This window comes from Nelumbo nucifera, chromosome 7, assembly GCF_055504915.1.
Source record: "Nelumbo nucifera cultivar China Antique chromosome 7, China Antique-T2T, whole genome shotgun sequence".
Taxonomy (NCBI): domain Eukaryota; kingdom Viridiplantae; phylum Streptophyta; class Magnoliopsida; order Proteales; family Nelumbonaceae; genus Nelumbo; species Nelumbo nucifera.
In genome coordinates this window covers 3,126,243-3,142,360 of record NC_142655.1, presented here as the reverse complement: position 1 = coordinate 3,142,360, position 16,118 = coordinate 3,126,243, and the positions used below count along the sequence as shown (strand labels likewise).

The 16,118-nt window shown below is 37.0% G+C and overlaps 1 protein-coding gene across 2 annotated transcripts in view; it reads left to right on the top strand.

Moving 5' to 3' along the window:
- The first annotated feature begins 4,433 nt into the window (after positions 1 to 4,433).
- GSL10 (glucan synthase-like 10) overlaps positions 4,434 to 16,118 on the top strand; it is a 122,227-nt gene continuing 110,542 nt past the window's right edge. For both annotated transcript variants that reach the window (XR_016078315.1, XM_010259171.3), the window contains exons 1-8: positions 4,434 to 4,650; positions 5,230 to 5,434; positions 9,376 to 9,473; positions 9,988 to 10,151; positions 11,190 to 11,313; positions 11,659 to 11,769; positions 11,852 to 11,977; positions 12,606 to 12,695. Coding sequence is in view for 1 of the 2 variants with exons in the window: in XM_010259171.3 (XP_010257473.1) it covers positions 5,233 to 5,434; positions 9,376 to 9,473; positions 9,988 to 10,151; positions 11,190 to 11,313; positions 11,659 to 11,769; positions 11,852 to 11,977; positions 12,606 to 12,695 (915 nt within the window). In the remaining variant the exon portion in view is untranslated. The remainder of the gene's footprint in view (positions 4,651 to 5,229; positions 5,435 to 9,375; positions 9,474 to 9,987; positions 10,152 to 11,189; positions 11,314 to 11,658; positions 11,770 to 11,851; positions 11,978 to 12,605; positions 12,696 to 16,118) is intronic.

Here is a 16,118-nt window from a genome sequence, read left to right as displayed (position 1 = left end):
TAAAAATCAAGCAGCTTTTATTAAGGATCGACAAAGTATTGATAACATAAATACATAGTAATGGATCAAGAGCTCATTCACAAAATGAAGAGACACAAGAAAGGGGAAGGGTGGATTGCCATCAAGATAGATCTGTCAAATGCTCATGATTGATTAAGAGTTTCGTAATTGATACCCTAAGAGGAATGGAGTTTTCATCTTAGTTGTATGATTTCATAGCATAATGCATTTTCACTCCTACATTATTTGTAAAGCTGGAAGGACCACAATGATAAAATAAAAGCAATAGCTTAGGCTTTACTAGTGTACCCTTCCAACCTCTCCAAAACACCAAAAACCCTGAAAACCCAAAAGTCACCCCGAAAGCCCTCAAATCCACTATTAAACCTACTTGATACCTATCCGATGACCTCGGTCGACCCTCACTTACACCTTAACCATTAGATCAGACACTAATGCCAGGCCTAGGACCTCCGAAAACACCTATCTGTAAAATTTCAACTCAAGATTCCCCCATTTACCCTCTCATCAAACGAAAATTCCATCTCGACTTCTTTCATTAGCCTAAACATTAAGAACCCAGATTACCTTGATTTTTACACACCTGGACCAATCAAGCCACACCACTAGATTCCAGACACACCAAAACACCTGCCCACGAATTTTCAACCCCAGATTTCCCCATTTACCCCTCCATCAAACCAAGATTCCGCTCTAAAACATCCCATTGACCCAAAGTCCTACGATCTTGACTTTCTGGGACCGATCAGACCTCATCATCAGATCCCAGACACCCCCAAATACCCACCTATAAAATTTCAGTCCCAAATACCTCCGTTTACCCTTGATCACACAAAGATTCTATTTTAAGGCTCCAAATTGACCGGATTCCAAATCTGCCTGACCCGGGCCAAATTGGCTTAATATAACCTTACAAATCACCTCAGATTACCCAAAAATCCTACCCCATGAAACTTCACCCAAAAGTGCCTTTGTTTGTCCCTTAATCGCACAAAGATTCTATTTCGAAGCCCTAAATTAACCAAATCAAACCCTTTTTAGATCTGCCCAATCCGGGCCTACTCGGGCCCATCTAACCCTGCCAATCAACCCATAATTTCCAAAAACCCCACCCCATGAAATTTCATTCAAAAACTACCCTCGTGTGCCTCTTCATCCAAAATGATTTTGTTTCGGCCAATCACACTAGCCCTCACGCATCAAAACCCTTATCAACCATCAGACCCATCTCAACCTTCCATTTTCTGACCCAAAAATCCTCACCATTGAACCAAAATCCTGGCCTAACCCCTTTAGACCCAGTTTGACCCAAGTTTTTCAAAATTACAAAAATATTCCTAAATTCCCAAAAATTATGAAAATGCCCCTATGCCCTAATATTAACCAAACCTTTGTTCTTCATTTGAAGGGGCACTGTTCACTCTCTTCCTTTCATCTACTATTCCTCTTCTCTCCCTTGTTCGAACCCAACCCAAAAGAGCGACGGAACCAGCGGCAAAAAACGGCGTCAACCTCACCTCCGACCTTCCTCTCTTCTCTCCTCTTCTCCTCTTCTTCTTCTTCTTCTCCTCCTTCATCTTCTTCTCGGATCCGCCAAAATTAGCAAATCCACTATTGAAACTGTCTCCCCCATTCGGACGAAAAAGAGGAGCGGCGACCCAACCAACAGCGACACCCCTTTCATTTCTGGCCTCTCTCTCTCTCTCTCTCTCTCCCCCCCCCTTTTCTCATTTATCTCCACTATGAAAATCCCCCAAAAAAAGCTACTGCTCATCTTCTTCTTTCTTGCGAGATACCAAAAAGGCGTCAGATCTAAACTCGGCAACCCCCATTCTCCCCTATCTTATTTTTCTCTCTTTCCATCTCTTTTGGCCACTCCCACAATTCCCCTCTCTTGCCCATAGAACCAGAACCTAGTCAACTGTCCATCTTCTTCTTCACTGAACCAGAAGCAGCGACTATCTCCTACCGCGACAGAGCAGTGTCGAGACCCATCATCTTTTTTCTCATTGATCACCAGTGGTGAAGTCTCTTCTCCATCGATCTCGGCACACATCCATTGTCTGAACTTAAATCTGAAGCTCCCCTGCATCTGTCGAGTACAGGGCTGAAATTCCAACCCAACGCTACCTATTGTTGGATTTTTCCTTTGGAGCAGCATTTGCCCAAAAGCAGAGTGATCAAAACTGAAGCACATTGAGCCTAAGCAATTGCAGTCGGTGTAGAAGGATCAAAACTGAAGCACATTGAGCCTAAGCAATTGCAGTCGGTGTAGAAGGATCAAAACTGAAGCACATTGAGTCTAAGCAATTGCAGTCGGTGTAGAAGGATCAAAACTGAAGCACATTGAGTCTAAGCAATTGCAGTCGGTGTAGAAGGATCAGATCTCCGGTTCGTAGCATCCCCATTCGGTCAGGACACCATTCAAAAGCTCGAAGATGTAAACAGTAGACAACCCGATTCTAGTCCTCCTTGTTCGGTCGATTAACCTTAACGTCAGACACCATCAGTTGCATTCGCTAGTCATCATCGTCGATCAAGAGAGGAGGCAACCAAATTCAGTTGGATCTTCCGCTTGTAGTATCAAATCTCAACCTCAGACCATAAGTTGCATTCGCTAGTCGCCATCGTCGATCAAGAGAGGGGGCAACCAAATTCTGTTATCTCGGTTCGGTTTTGGATTTCACACCGAACCGAATTATCGGTTTATCCATCTTTCCAACTTGAAACCGGTCGGTGGTAAAGAAAAACCGGCTAAATCGGGTTGGGTTGGCCGGGTTGGTTGGTTTGAATTTATTTGTGAACAGCCTTATCTAAAACCATAGATACATAAATCAAAATCCAATGACACCCAAATCTAATACCGTTTACCCTTTCATCTTAAGACCCAAAGCCATAACTGATTTTTGTCGTTTGATCGGAATCATTTTGATCATGAACCATATTTCACATCAAATCATAAATTCAAAAACATAGGTATATAGAACCCAAAAATCCAAATCCTATGACACTTAGATCACCGAAATCCAATACCGTTTCCCCCCTTCATCTTAACACCCGAAAGTAGAACCAATTCCAATCATCCGATTGGAGTAATTTTGATCATAAACCTCACCACACATCCATTAAAAAATCCAACACCATAGGTACGTAGAGCCCAAAAATCCAAACCCAATGACACCAAGATTACTCAAACCCGATACTATTTACCCCTTCATCTCAATACCCGAAGCCATAACCGATTCTAATCATCCAGTTGAGATCATTTTTTATTCTAAACCATATGCTAAATGAAATAAAAAAATCCAACCTTTTAGATGGAAAGAACTTGAAATTCCAAGTTCAACAATACCAAGATTGTCTAATTTTGACATTATTAACCCATCCATCATGAAATAAAGAAATACATTAGAAGGGTATTTTTGACATTACGCAATACTTAACTGACAGATACTAACGGATAAACCGAAGTGTATATTTTTTAGAGTTCAAGATACTCACGTGTTGCAATTGAAAATTCAGGGGCATTCCTTGGTGTTGATTTTACTCAAGACCAAGTGTATATTTTTTACATTATGCAATAATTTTACTCAATACTTAACTCACAGAATACATGAGAATGGGTATTTTTGACATTATGTAATAATTAATCGACGCAATACTAACGGATAGACCCAAGTGTATATTTTTGAGAGTTAAGATACTCAAGTGTTGCAATTAAAATTTCAAAATGCAGGATACCTATATGTAATTTACCCTATAGTTTATTACGAGTTATTACTTATGATAGATTTTCTCTGAAAGGCAAACAACAAAGAGTATAAAATGAATAAAAATTTCAAAAAATATAAAACATGTTATTAAGGTTTTAGTCTTTCTGATTAGGATTAAGTGAAGTGATTATCTTAAAAGAAATACATAATAATATGTTATGTGGGCAATATAACTATCATGCATCTAACTAGACAAATGTGTGATATATTATATATAACTTATATTTATATATGACATGTAATATAGAATCGAACCTTCGGATTGACAATCCTAATCCAACCCGAAATGAAGTTAGGTTCATGAATTTCAACCCTAACCTTACCCCTAACCCGAGCATATGGTTGGGTTCGGGCCAACCTGACACAAGTTGCAGCCTTGATATTATGAATTTATAAATATGAATGATTCAATCTCTCCTTCTTAGATTGTGTTTGGTTTGAATGAAAAAGTAGAGAAAGGAAAGAAAAGGCAATGAATCTTTTACAAACATTGTATGGGTTTTCTTACCTTTCCTTTCCTTTCCCCATCTTTTCCCTCAAACCAAACATAGCCTTACATCCAAAACTCACCAGCTGTTCCGGGAAACTTTCTTTGGTGATGGGCAGTGCTACCAGGCGGTTTACGTTACTGCCTTGCAAGAACCGGCAGTAGTCGGTAAACAGTCAGCAGATTCAACACTCTTCTTCCTTTTCCGCGTCGTGAAAGTTGAAACCCCTTTTCAGTTTTCAGCCTCATCGTGCTGATATTCTGATGTCAAGCCCTCGGGACGGCTTAGACATCGTGATTTCTCTAATCCTCTCGAGTTTCAACAGAACTGCTTGATAGAGATAAACTCGTTTCATTTCTTTGCTTCTGGTAATTTTCCTTTATTTTTGTTTTTTATTGAAATTTCTATCTGTTGAACCTGCTAGAGCTGTCTGATCTCCTTTTCGTGTACGAGCTCGTCCTCATTCGGTAGAATATAAGTTCGACTTGGACCTTACGAGCTTAGAGGTTTATGGTCTTGCTTCAGAACTCGAACCTCATCTTGTTTGCACCTTCTGCTTTGTTTCGGTGAATGTATACGCCAAAGCTTTGAATACATCAACCGTTCTGTTACTTGTGGTGGATTTACTTTTGTTTTGCGCTCACAGGTGTTATGTTATCTTCCGCCCCAACCATTTTTTTGATGAATTTCCTCTTACCATTTTCTATCACAACAGGCTTCAGATCTATATTTTGTTTTTTTTATTTGTTTTGAAGTTTTTCTTCTGATTTATCTTATCAACGGAGTGTGCAAAATTGCTTCTTTTTGTTCATTTGAAAGCTTAATTTCTTAAGGTGTCTATTAAGGCTTTACTGGTAAAATCATTGTTTAGCTCCCATCTCCTTCAGCTTGGTTTGCTCATTCTATACCTCTCTTAATACGGGTTTATATGTTTTGCTTTCATTTAGAAAATGCCTCAAGTAGAAGAGCTTTGGGAACGGTTGGTGGACGCAGCACTAAGGAGGGGTCGCCTTGGGGCTGATGCATTTGGGCAGCCGGTTAGCGGAATTGCCGGCAATGTTCCATCTTCTCTTGAGAACAGCAGGAATATAGATGCAATATTAAGAGCTGCAGATGAAATTCAAGATGAAGATCCCAATATCTCTAGAATCCGTGAGTTCATAATGATCCTCTTCCCAAGCCGCGCCCCCCCCCCCCCCAAAAAAAAAAAAGAAGAAAAAAGAAAAAAGAAAGAAAGAAGAAAAAAGGAGAAAGAGTGAACTATTTTCTGGTACTATGTTTAGTGCATGCATTTATGTTTGTTACTTGTAGTTTTTCCTTGGGAAGTTGGGCTACACATTCGACTTAGTTTATTCAGGTCCAAAGAATGCATGGTCATCGGCAGGTTCAAGTTGCTTTTACCATGCAATTCTGTAGAAATGCAATCAAAGTTACAATTTGTATTACCACTTCTTCCCTACCATTGTGCTATCGACAATGAGTGCCATTGTGACATAAAGGTGACCAGATAATACTCAAAAAGTATAATATGGCACCGTTTTGCCAAAGTCAATCAAATGAATTAGACCTAGCTTCTTTTAGGAACTGAAGATTTTTGAAGATTTATTTGATGTCCTTGTAGTATTAAATTCTTTATTCATCTTCTTTGGCTTGCACACAGCATCATGTCAAAGAGACTAGCTAATGGAAGTAGGGAACATTGCATCAGAGAAATCATGGACTATTTACAATATCTAGTCAAAACTTGGAACCTATTTGGTGTTGTTTCTATTTTATTGAAAAAACCATGAGGAGATAGGCATTAGTAAGTGAGAGGGATTATTGAAAAAACCATGGGATTATTTTTATTTTTATTTGTATTTCCAAATATAAGAAACAAAATAATAGGAGATTAGTAAGTGAGAGAGGGTCTCATTAGAAGCCTTACATAGTACACACACATGAGGAGATAAGCATTTGTTTGGCCTTCTTTTCTGTAGCACATCACAGGTTTTTACCTTCCCAAGGAACACTTCCCAACAAGGGATTGGTTTGCAGCAAATTTCTCTCATAGGGAAGTTCACCCCCAAATTTCCAGAATGGGTAAGCATGTTAAGAAATGAGGCACAAAAAAACAAGCCATTAGGGCTGGATGCCAGATTCTATTATCAGAGGCATTTTGATCCAAGAAAACATTCTCCAAATTTGAATGTAGGAGGAGGGAATCAAAATTTATCATCTCTCAAACCCTTTTGAAGCCAAGGTCCCAATTTAACTCAAGTTCTGAAAAACACTAAACCTGACAATAGGTTCAACCTTAAGGTTTGACAAGGAGTAGGGTTTAGGAAACTGCGATTTAAGGGTTTGGTCCCCAAGCCAAAGGTCTTCCTAGAATGAAACCTTGTTTCCACACCCATCATCAAGACAAATGAATTTAAGAAAGGTAGGCAATACCTCAAAAATTGCTTTCCAAGGGTAGTTTGAAGTTGCATCAGAAGCTAGTTTTGCATCCCAACCATTGTCTACTACACCATGAATGCTTCCAATGACGTTATGCCACAATCTATCTTCCTCTCTTGGCTCATAAGAAGTCCGTTATTATTTTTTTCTATCTGTCTTGCTATTTTTGCTGGGATCCTAAAAGTGGACAGGAAGTAAGTCGGAAAATTTGCTAATGTGGATTTAACGGAAGTGATTCTTCCCCCCATGGAGATGTGATTCCTCTTTCACATGACCAACTTTTTGGTAAATCTCTCTACAATTTGTTTCCAGAAACTCTCCACCTAGTATTTCATCCAAGGTTTGTATGTCAACTTCTTCCATGTTAATTCCTGCCACAAAACTCTTTCCTCAATTGACTTTTAGCTTTGAGATCCATTGGAAAGTGTTAACTAAGGTCTTCAAGTCCCTCAAACTGTTAAACCACTATTGTTGTTGTCACACAACAAGTAATAGGTAGCCTAAGTGCAAGGTTTAAAATGTCAATGTCGATGGAAATGTCGCTTACCAGAATATAGGACATATGTCGGAAATGTCGAGGGGAAATATTGTAAAAATTAGAGACATTGTGGAAATATTATGAAATATGTGGAAATATGCAAAGATATTTTGTGAAATGATAAAAGAAGCATTAATACATATTTCTAGACTATTATCTTATTCCCAACCATTATATAAAGCTAAGAAACTAAGATCAATAACAAATTAGTAAATGGCGATTTACTGATTTATTATGCATTTTGATGTTTTTACAAGGTTATCTGATATTTTCTTTTCTTACTTTTAGTTCTGTTTTATTATAAATTCTAATATATTTATTTCACACTAGTAAATAGAAATACATTTATTCTTATTTTTAAATATTAAAGTTATAATACATTATGTTTTATTATAAATTTAATAAACTGATTTCCCTTTTTGTAGTATTAAGATTATGACAAATTCTGATTTCTTATAAAACATAATGAATTTATTATGATTTTTAATACTAAATTTATAATAAATATGATTTAGTATAAAATTTATTAAATTTATTCTGATTTTTTATATTAAATGTAGAATATGGTTTATTATAAAATTTAATAAAAAATTTCTGATTTTAATAAATATTTTAAAAAATACTAACTAGTTAATATTTTATTACTTGAAAAATATTTTATGTTTTATATTATAAAGTAATTAATTTATTCTTTTGTTTTTATATTTTGTTAATTCTTTTTATAAATATTTTATTTGAAATAATAAATAGAAATATTAATGGAATAATCTATATTAATATGCTGTATTATATTATTATAATATACTAATATATTATATTTTTAATGTACATTAGTTGACATAATAGGAAAAACTGTATTTTTTTTGGTTATTTGGACCGATTTGGTCGACATTTCCGAAATATAGGAAATGTTGACCGACATAATGTAATTTTTATATTACCATCCATTTTCATGTCGGTGAGCCTCGACATCGACATATGTCGGGCGACATTAGCGACATTTGAAACCATGCCTAAGTGTTAAATTTCAAGCAATACCATTTTGGACCCCCTTAAGATCTTAACCATGCCAAAATAGCAGGCAAGTTGACCCTTAGAGAAATGTGAAAGGCTGTTGAACATGTGGATTGAATCTTTTCTTACCCATAGTCCATGGATAAACCAAGTAATGGAAGGCATTATCTGTTAATGGATCATAGTACTTAGGTGGATTTTGCTCTACTTTGGCCACAGAAAATCTTTTATGATTAAAAAAGATTAGGATTGTGGTTATTGATAAAAAAGATTAGGATTGTGGTCATTCACCTTTCTGTGCCCTAATAGCAGTGGCCCTTGGACCAGTAGTTCTTTTTTTTTTTTGGATAATTAAAGTAGTTCATACACACACACACAGATATATATATATATATATATATATATATATATATATTCTTTTGATGTGTAAACTCTATAGTTCCTTGAGTTTATATTAGTTTATGTTGTCTGAAAACTTTTGCATCATAGTGATATTGTAGCTACTAGCAATAGATGTAATTAGTAAAGTGGTTCCTGCTTCAGTCATTGGAGAGGCCGAGTAATTGGGCAAAATTGTTATGCAGCTGTAAGTTGGTTTTGTTCTTTGGGTGTAAGGCTTTATTCAGGTTTGGTGGTTTGGTTTTGAGGGTTGGGTGGACAGGCAGTAGGTTTGTTGAGTTAGAGGGTTAGTCTTAATTTTGTTTGTAATCTTTGGGTTTTTCTGTGGACTTTGGGGTTTAGTCCAGGTTTGGCTTTTGGAATTTCATGTTTGGAGTTTAGAGGGGGAGGATGGGTGTTGGTTCTGCTTTTTATCTCCCCTTTATTGTGGGTGATTCCTTATCATTTATTGTAATCTGTTCTTCTCTTTCTTAATAAATTTTATTTTTTATTTACTACCACAAAAAGATGGAATTAATAAAGGTTAAAGACTTAAAGTTTGTTTTTAATTTTTTTTTGATAATTAAATTTGTTTATAATTATAGGTAGTGCTGTTGAAGCAACTACTAAATTTATCAGCAAATTCTAATTTAGTGTGGTTTGCTTTTATTTAAGTCATTTGATCACTCCTTAATTTCTTGTTCTGCTGTTCTGTTTGGTGCAGTGTGTGAGCATGCATACTCGTTGGCACAAAATTTGGACCCTAACAGTGAGGGCAGAGGGGTGTTACAGTTCAAGACTGGTTTAATGTCTGTTATCAGGGTATGTTTTTGCTTTTGCAACTTGCAAGTGGAATGTTTGGTTTTGTACCCTATGGCTGCTGAACATATTTTCTTTGATCTGATGAATATATTTCAGCAGATCTATTTGAATTACTTCCGACAATATTATCCTTCACTATGTTTTGGAGTAGAGTAGGGTTGGAGCTCAAACCTTTTTGTCAGTGTAGCCAAGCGACTAGGCAATCTAGGAGTTTTGGACTGCCTAGGCAGCGCTTAGGTGATATGTAAATTAAAGAACTAAATTTTTGGCTGGTAATCTTGAATATCATATTTATGGGGAAATGAAAGGTTAAGACATAAAATGAGGCATATATTAAGAGGTATGAAGGGAGTATGAAAATTTAGGTGTTGCCTAGTCAGTGCCCTGATTTCACTGCTTTTTGTTTATCTGTTATGGGTATTTTTTTTGATCTGCTATCTGTTATGGGTGTTTAAAAAATTCTTTTTTTTTGTCTCTTTTTCTGTAACATTGGCTTTCTTGGGTGAAATTTCAGCAAAAGCTTGCAAAGAAGGAGGGTGGTGGCATAGATAGGAGTCAGGACATTGCTCGCTTACAGGATTTCTACAAACAATACAGGGAGAAACATAAGGTGGATGAGTTGCGTGAGGATGAAATGAAACTAAGAGAGTCGGGTCCTTTCAGTGGTAACCTTGGAGAGTATGTCTCTTCACTGGAAAACAATTTGAAAGCAATATTTTAGATAAATCTTCTTTATTTCCATTTCTACCCTTCCCTCCTCTTGCCCACCCCACCCCACCCCACTCAATGTGTTTCTTTTGTTGATCTCTTTTAACCTTTGTCATGCCTTTCATCCTATTTTTAGTGGATATTTTCAAATTTTCAATGTTACTATGTTTCATTGTAAATGTCTGTCATCAGTTTTGTATTCATGAAATCTAGGAAAGAAAAATAATTTCATGTCTTCTCCTAACGAGAACAGAGATTTACATAAAACACCATCACCAAAATATGTAAAACAACAACATTACAACACACACAACAATATGGAAAAAGAAAGGAATCTATGGCTTAGTAATGCCCAATGGGTAAGGTTCAGTTCATTTGACCTGACACCCAATCACAGCTGACCTGAACCTGATCTGACAGTGTCAGGTCAAAGCAGGTTTACCATTTAACCCGATCCATTGTCATCCCTAATTCTATATTTTGTCTTGCTACATTTTCTCTCTCATCTCCTGTTATATTGCTCAATTTTTGCTGACAAATGAAATATTCAGTTATTCACTAGGTGTTGTTTGTGGGCATAAAAACTGTTTCAATAATCCTAGTTTACACAGAGTTTATGTAACTTTTGATACCTTACCCTTGCAAACATGGTGGGGCCCATAAAATGTATACTGGAAGAAAGTTGGGTGCCTTTTCATGCATCTTTGGCTGTAGGGTGAAGAAAACCAAGAGTTGCATAAACTAGTTATTTAGTTGCATTTCAGTTGTTGGAGACATCTACATACTGCCAATCCTGAGTATAGTAAAATAATTTTCTCTTCATCCTTTCTACCCTTTACATGTTTTACCTTTTAGGTATTCAGATATATTTATATGTAGGGTCATGCAAATGTTTGTGTGGTTACCAATTGAAAAGTGTTTTTGTGTGGTTACTCATTTCTGGCTACTGTTTTTTTTCTCCCTATTTTTCATGCTAAGTATTCAGTACTTTTTGTTATCAAATGTTAGGCTGGAGCGTAAAACTCTGAAGAGGAAGAAAGTTTTTGCAACTTTAAAGGTTTTGGGGACGGTATTGGAAGAGCTTACAAAGGAGGTCTCTCCTGAAGATGCAGAAAGGTTGATTCCTGAAGAGGTGGGATTTCTGGTCTTTCTAAAACCTTTTTCATCATTAAGGCTGGAGTTTTGAGTTGTTGGCTGTTTGCATGGTGTAGACTTAAGTTTCCTTTTATTTCTTCCTCATCTACTACAGTATTGTTTAATTTCTTTGTCTCTCCTATTTATGGGTTATTGATTATTTTTTTAAATTTTTTGCACAAATTTCTATACTTTTATGCTCTGAGGATTTATTGTTCTCTTTACTTGTATATCAGGTATATTATTAATTTCTTTTTGTTATTGGTAAAATGGAAGAACAAGAGAAGGCATGGATTGGTTGTGCAAATTCTTGCTTCAACTCATTCGATTTGCTTCTTTGCAGCTGAAACGAGTCATGAAATCTGATGCAGCAATGACAGAGGACCTAATTGCTTATAACATTATACCTCTGGATGTTCCAACCATGACAAATGCCGTTGTGTCATTACCTGAGGTAAAATAGTTTTACATTATTAGGCTTCAGGTTTCTAATTCTTTGCTGGCATTACTCTCTGACTTTCTGAATTTATTGTCAGGTACAAGCTGCAGTGTCAGCTTTAAGATACTTTAGGGGCCTACCAAAGTTGCCTGGTGATTTTTCTATTCCATCCACAAGGAGTGCAGATATATTTGATTTTCTTCAGTATGTTTTTGGATTCCAGGTTTGTACTTAGATCCATGGTTGTGTCCAATATTTTTTGTACATTTGTGTTAGAAATATATGCTAATCATTGGTAGGCAATTGCAATGTGAAATGGGGTGAGTTATATGAGTAAGTGAGATAATGGTGAGGTCCTCCACTTGTATCTTACATGGGTTTTCTAGGAGGATTTTGTATGGATCTTACATGGGTTTTTGGGAGGATTTTGGATTTTGTTTCCTTTTTATTGTTTTTTCTCATACAATCACATTATCTTGGAATGTCCTCTTTTTGGTTGACTGTGTATTCCAAGAGAAATTTAATTTGAGGTAATTGCCTTGATTTGTATTCATGCTTAACTGTATTGGAAGTACCACAGACTTTTTTTGCTGCTTGATCTATAAATGTATGGATATACATCATTGCTTCATTGGAAGTTGGCTTGGTTGTTTTTAATGCTATTGACTGCTACAAATTTACTTTTGTTTTGATTTTTTTCATGGTCCAATCTTGCATTTTGGTTTTTATTTCTTGCGGTCATGCAAAATGTTCCTTTCTGTGTCTTGTGGTTAATGATTTGTTATGGATGTCTCATTAATGGTGTGGATCCTCTGTCCTAATAACTGAATATCTTTTTGGCTGTGCAACAGAAAGACAGTGTTTCTAACCAGCGTGAACATATTGTTCATTTGCTTGCTAATGAACAATCTCGTCTTGGTATTCCTGATGAAAATGAACCGGTGAGTCTTGTATAGCAATTTGTTTCTTCATTACTAATATAATTGGTTCTTTTTAGAGTCACTGTATTTTACTCCACCTTCTTATTTGCAATGTCCATTATCTCATTTTGTTGGATCTGTAGCTATCATGTGTTAAGTCACCTTTATTTGTCTTTCTCTGACCTAGCTATGGAGTCTTTGGAAGTATGGATTAGGTTGGTATTCCCTGTACATGTAATTGTGAAGATAGTACCTATTTTATCACTTATAAGCAGTCAATTGCCATTCTACTTACATCTTCTCCTGTTCTCCACAAATTCATTAGAGGCTATTGCTTGTAGTAAAAAAATTATTCAATTCTGTTTCCTTTCAAACCCCCTAACTTGTGGTGAAGGAGATACTATGGAGTATGGACAGTAGGATATGATCTCTAGATTATTTTTTGCTAATAAAATTAAAAGGAATTCATTAAAAGAAAAAAATATACAAGCAGCATACAGGCTTTGTGGCCCAAGCAAACCAACAGAATAACATTTACAGACCCATGCACTAAAAACAAGAATGCTTGGGCCAACCAAGAAGTGTTCCTCTTCAATTCAGGAAGCTTTTTTGAAAATGTTGAAGGGAAATTCCAAATGCAGTAAGAAGATTTAGAAGACAGAAAACTACTAATGTAGAAGGGAAAATTCCTAATGCAGGAAACTTTTTTTGCCAGGTTAAAGTTGGGAGTATTTGGGACAGGACTAAAGAAGAAGGGAAATAAGACAATTTTTTTTGATCAGCAAGAAGAGAGAAAGTTTCTCAGATGAGAAGTGAGAACTACATTTCAGACTATGGGTACACAGAGAAAATGGATAAAGATTGAGTTGCGTTTTTCATCGCTAGGGATTTGTGGGGATCGAGGTGTTTGGTGGGAGGGTATGCATGATATTTGTTTGGGGTTTTTTGAAGTTGTATCTGGATTTGGATTTCTCAGGGTGTACTAGACTTGGTAGGGCTGATTTTCTGTTTGAGGGGTTTCTTTGTTTTTGGGCAGGTTTTGTCTTTGCTGGGTGATTTCTTATCACCCTGTTGTATCTGCTCTTTGCCTTTTCATTAATAAAGTTTTTTATTTATCTTCAAAAAAAAGGACAGAGACTTGGGTGGAATCTGAGTTGAAGGACTGTTTAGTGATAGATGGCTGTGGTAAACACAAAATATTTCTGAAACTAAAAAGATAAAAAAATCCAAATCCAGGGCAGTTGGTACATGTGACCAAGGTTTTCTTTCATTTGAAGAACGGGCTTTGTGGGGTGGGGCTAAGTAATAAATTCAAAAGAATTTATGAAAGGAAAACGGTGAAAGTGAAAAATGATCACAATAAGGGGAAAGTGGACTCTTTTTTTGATTCATAGAAAGTGGACTCTTTTACACAAGATAAATCAGATACTCCAATAATGGGGGAGGTGGACCTTGCTGATAGACAATCAGAGGAATCAGACATAAATTATGAAATAAAGGATTCAGATAAGGAGGATGAAGGTTCAGAGGGACAAGAGAGTTGTGACAATGAGATCCTAGATCTAACAAGAATGGTAGAGTAGAAATTCGAACTGGAATAAATGGTTGAAGCTGAGGTTCAAGTCAGTGAGATAAGGAAGGGTTGGGTTGCTGAGATTGATGGTGGGTGGAATTGGATTGAGGAGTAAAGGCCTTTTAAAATAGGGGAGAAGAATATAGTTTTGGATTAGTTTGGGTCTGTTTATGGTTGGGATAAATAGGAGTTGGTATATTGCTTCATCTGGCTCATTTTCTTGCACTTCATTCTTTTTGGCCCTGACCCAATCTGCAGACAGTTCTGTTGCCATTTCAGTTAAGGAGGTTTGGAACAAGTCTATCCCCCCTAGGGTAAGTGGTTTTTGTTGGAAAATCTTTATCAACACGTGTGATCTCCAAAGAAAGAGACAAAGTTGGTGCCTTTCCCCAAATTGGTGTATCCTTTGTAAATCTCCCATCCTTTTGTTTCTATTATCCGGGAATGGTTTTTCTCTTTTTTGGTGCAGGTGGAGCCCCCTGCCAAATGTATAGGGCTTGTTTGATTCTTCTTTTGTTAGTTGGAAAAAGAGAAGGGGGGGAATTCTGTGAAGGTGTACAAGAGCAGCGGTATGCTGGACAATTTGGGAAGAAAGGGATCAAATTTTTTTTTTCAGACAAGGAAAGAAGTAGAGAAGGAATCAATGAGGCCATCACAATTAGAGTGATCCAGTGGGTCAGGCCTTTGAGCAGCTTTGATGACATCTCCACAAATGACTTGCATAGGAAGTGGAAGGAGGTGGCAGACTCCTCTCTCCCAAAAGCTATTATCAGGCCGATGTGGTTCGCACCTCCTTGTGGGTTTGCCAAGTCGAATTTGATGGCAGTAGTGAGGGGAAGCCAGGTCCTTCAGGCATTGGAGGTGTTTTCTGGAATGAGGAGGGAAGAATTATTGCTCTATACTTGGGATCAATAGGTGTGGGAGATTCATTGAGGGCAGAAATAATGACGATGATGAAAGGAATTCAAAAGTGAAAGAGCTGAGCATTAGAAGACTGATTATTGAAGGGGCTAAGTTGGTTATAAACTGGCTGCAAAAAGAAGATATTGGTTGGTGGAACTTTATCAAGGAAAGAAGGAAGTTCAATTGCTTAACTGAAAGCACAGAGATTCAGTTGCAGTGGGTAAAAAGGAGTGCAAACGCTTTTGCTGATGCTTTGGCAAAGCAAGGGGTGGGGAGGGATCATATGTTCTGGGTTATGCTGTAAGCTATGTATTTCGATGTCACCTTGGAGAGAGCTAAGAGAGTTTCTCACTTTGTGGTGCTCCATTGTACCTCTTCAGTTTGAATGTTAACCAAGAAAGATCCAAAACACATCACACTAATAGACTGCCGATCGGGCTCCAACCTCTTTGTTCTCACGGTTTTCAATGCTCTGCTCACCTGAAATGGTCATTTTCTCTCAGCTATCAGAGCTTTGGTGCTTCTCAGAGCCATCTCAATCATCTGTGACCCTCAAAACCACTTTCTTCTTTCCTTTGCAATCGTATCTGCAACCACCCAAACCTAACCCTCATCATTTCCTTCCCAAGACTTGTGGGTACCTCCTTAGAGTTAAAGACATATGAACTATTTTAATAGTATATACTTCTTGATAGATGTGTCAGTGAGTCCATATATTCTCATCTTTCTGAGTTAGACTCTTGTGCACGTATCAACTTCTGACTCTTGTGCTCATGTCCATGTGACACTAACGAGGGAAAGTCAACTGAGATGGTTTATTCATATGCATAGATTACAGATGATTGCATCAGTGAAGAGTGAGCTGGTGTAAATCTGGAATGCTTCTTTCATGAATGCATTGTGTCTTGTTCGCCTAACATTTTGCTCTGTAAGGTACTGCTAGTATTGTTGCGATCTTGTGAAGATCT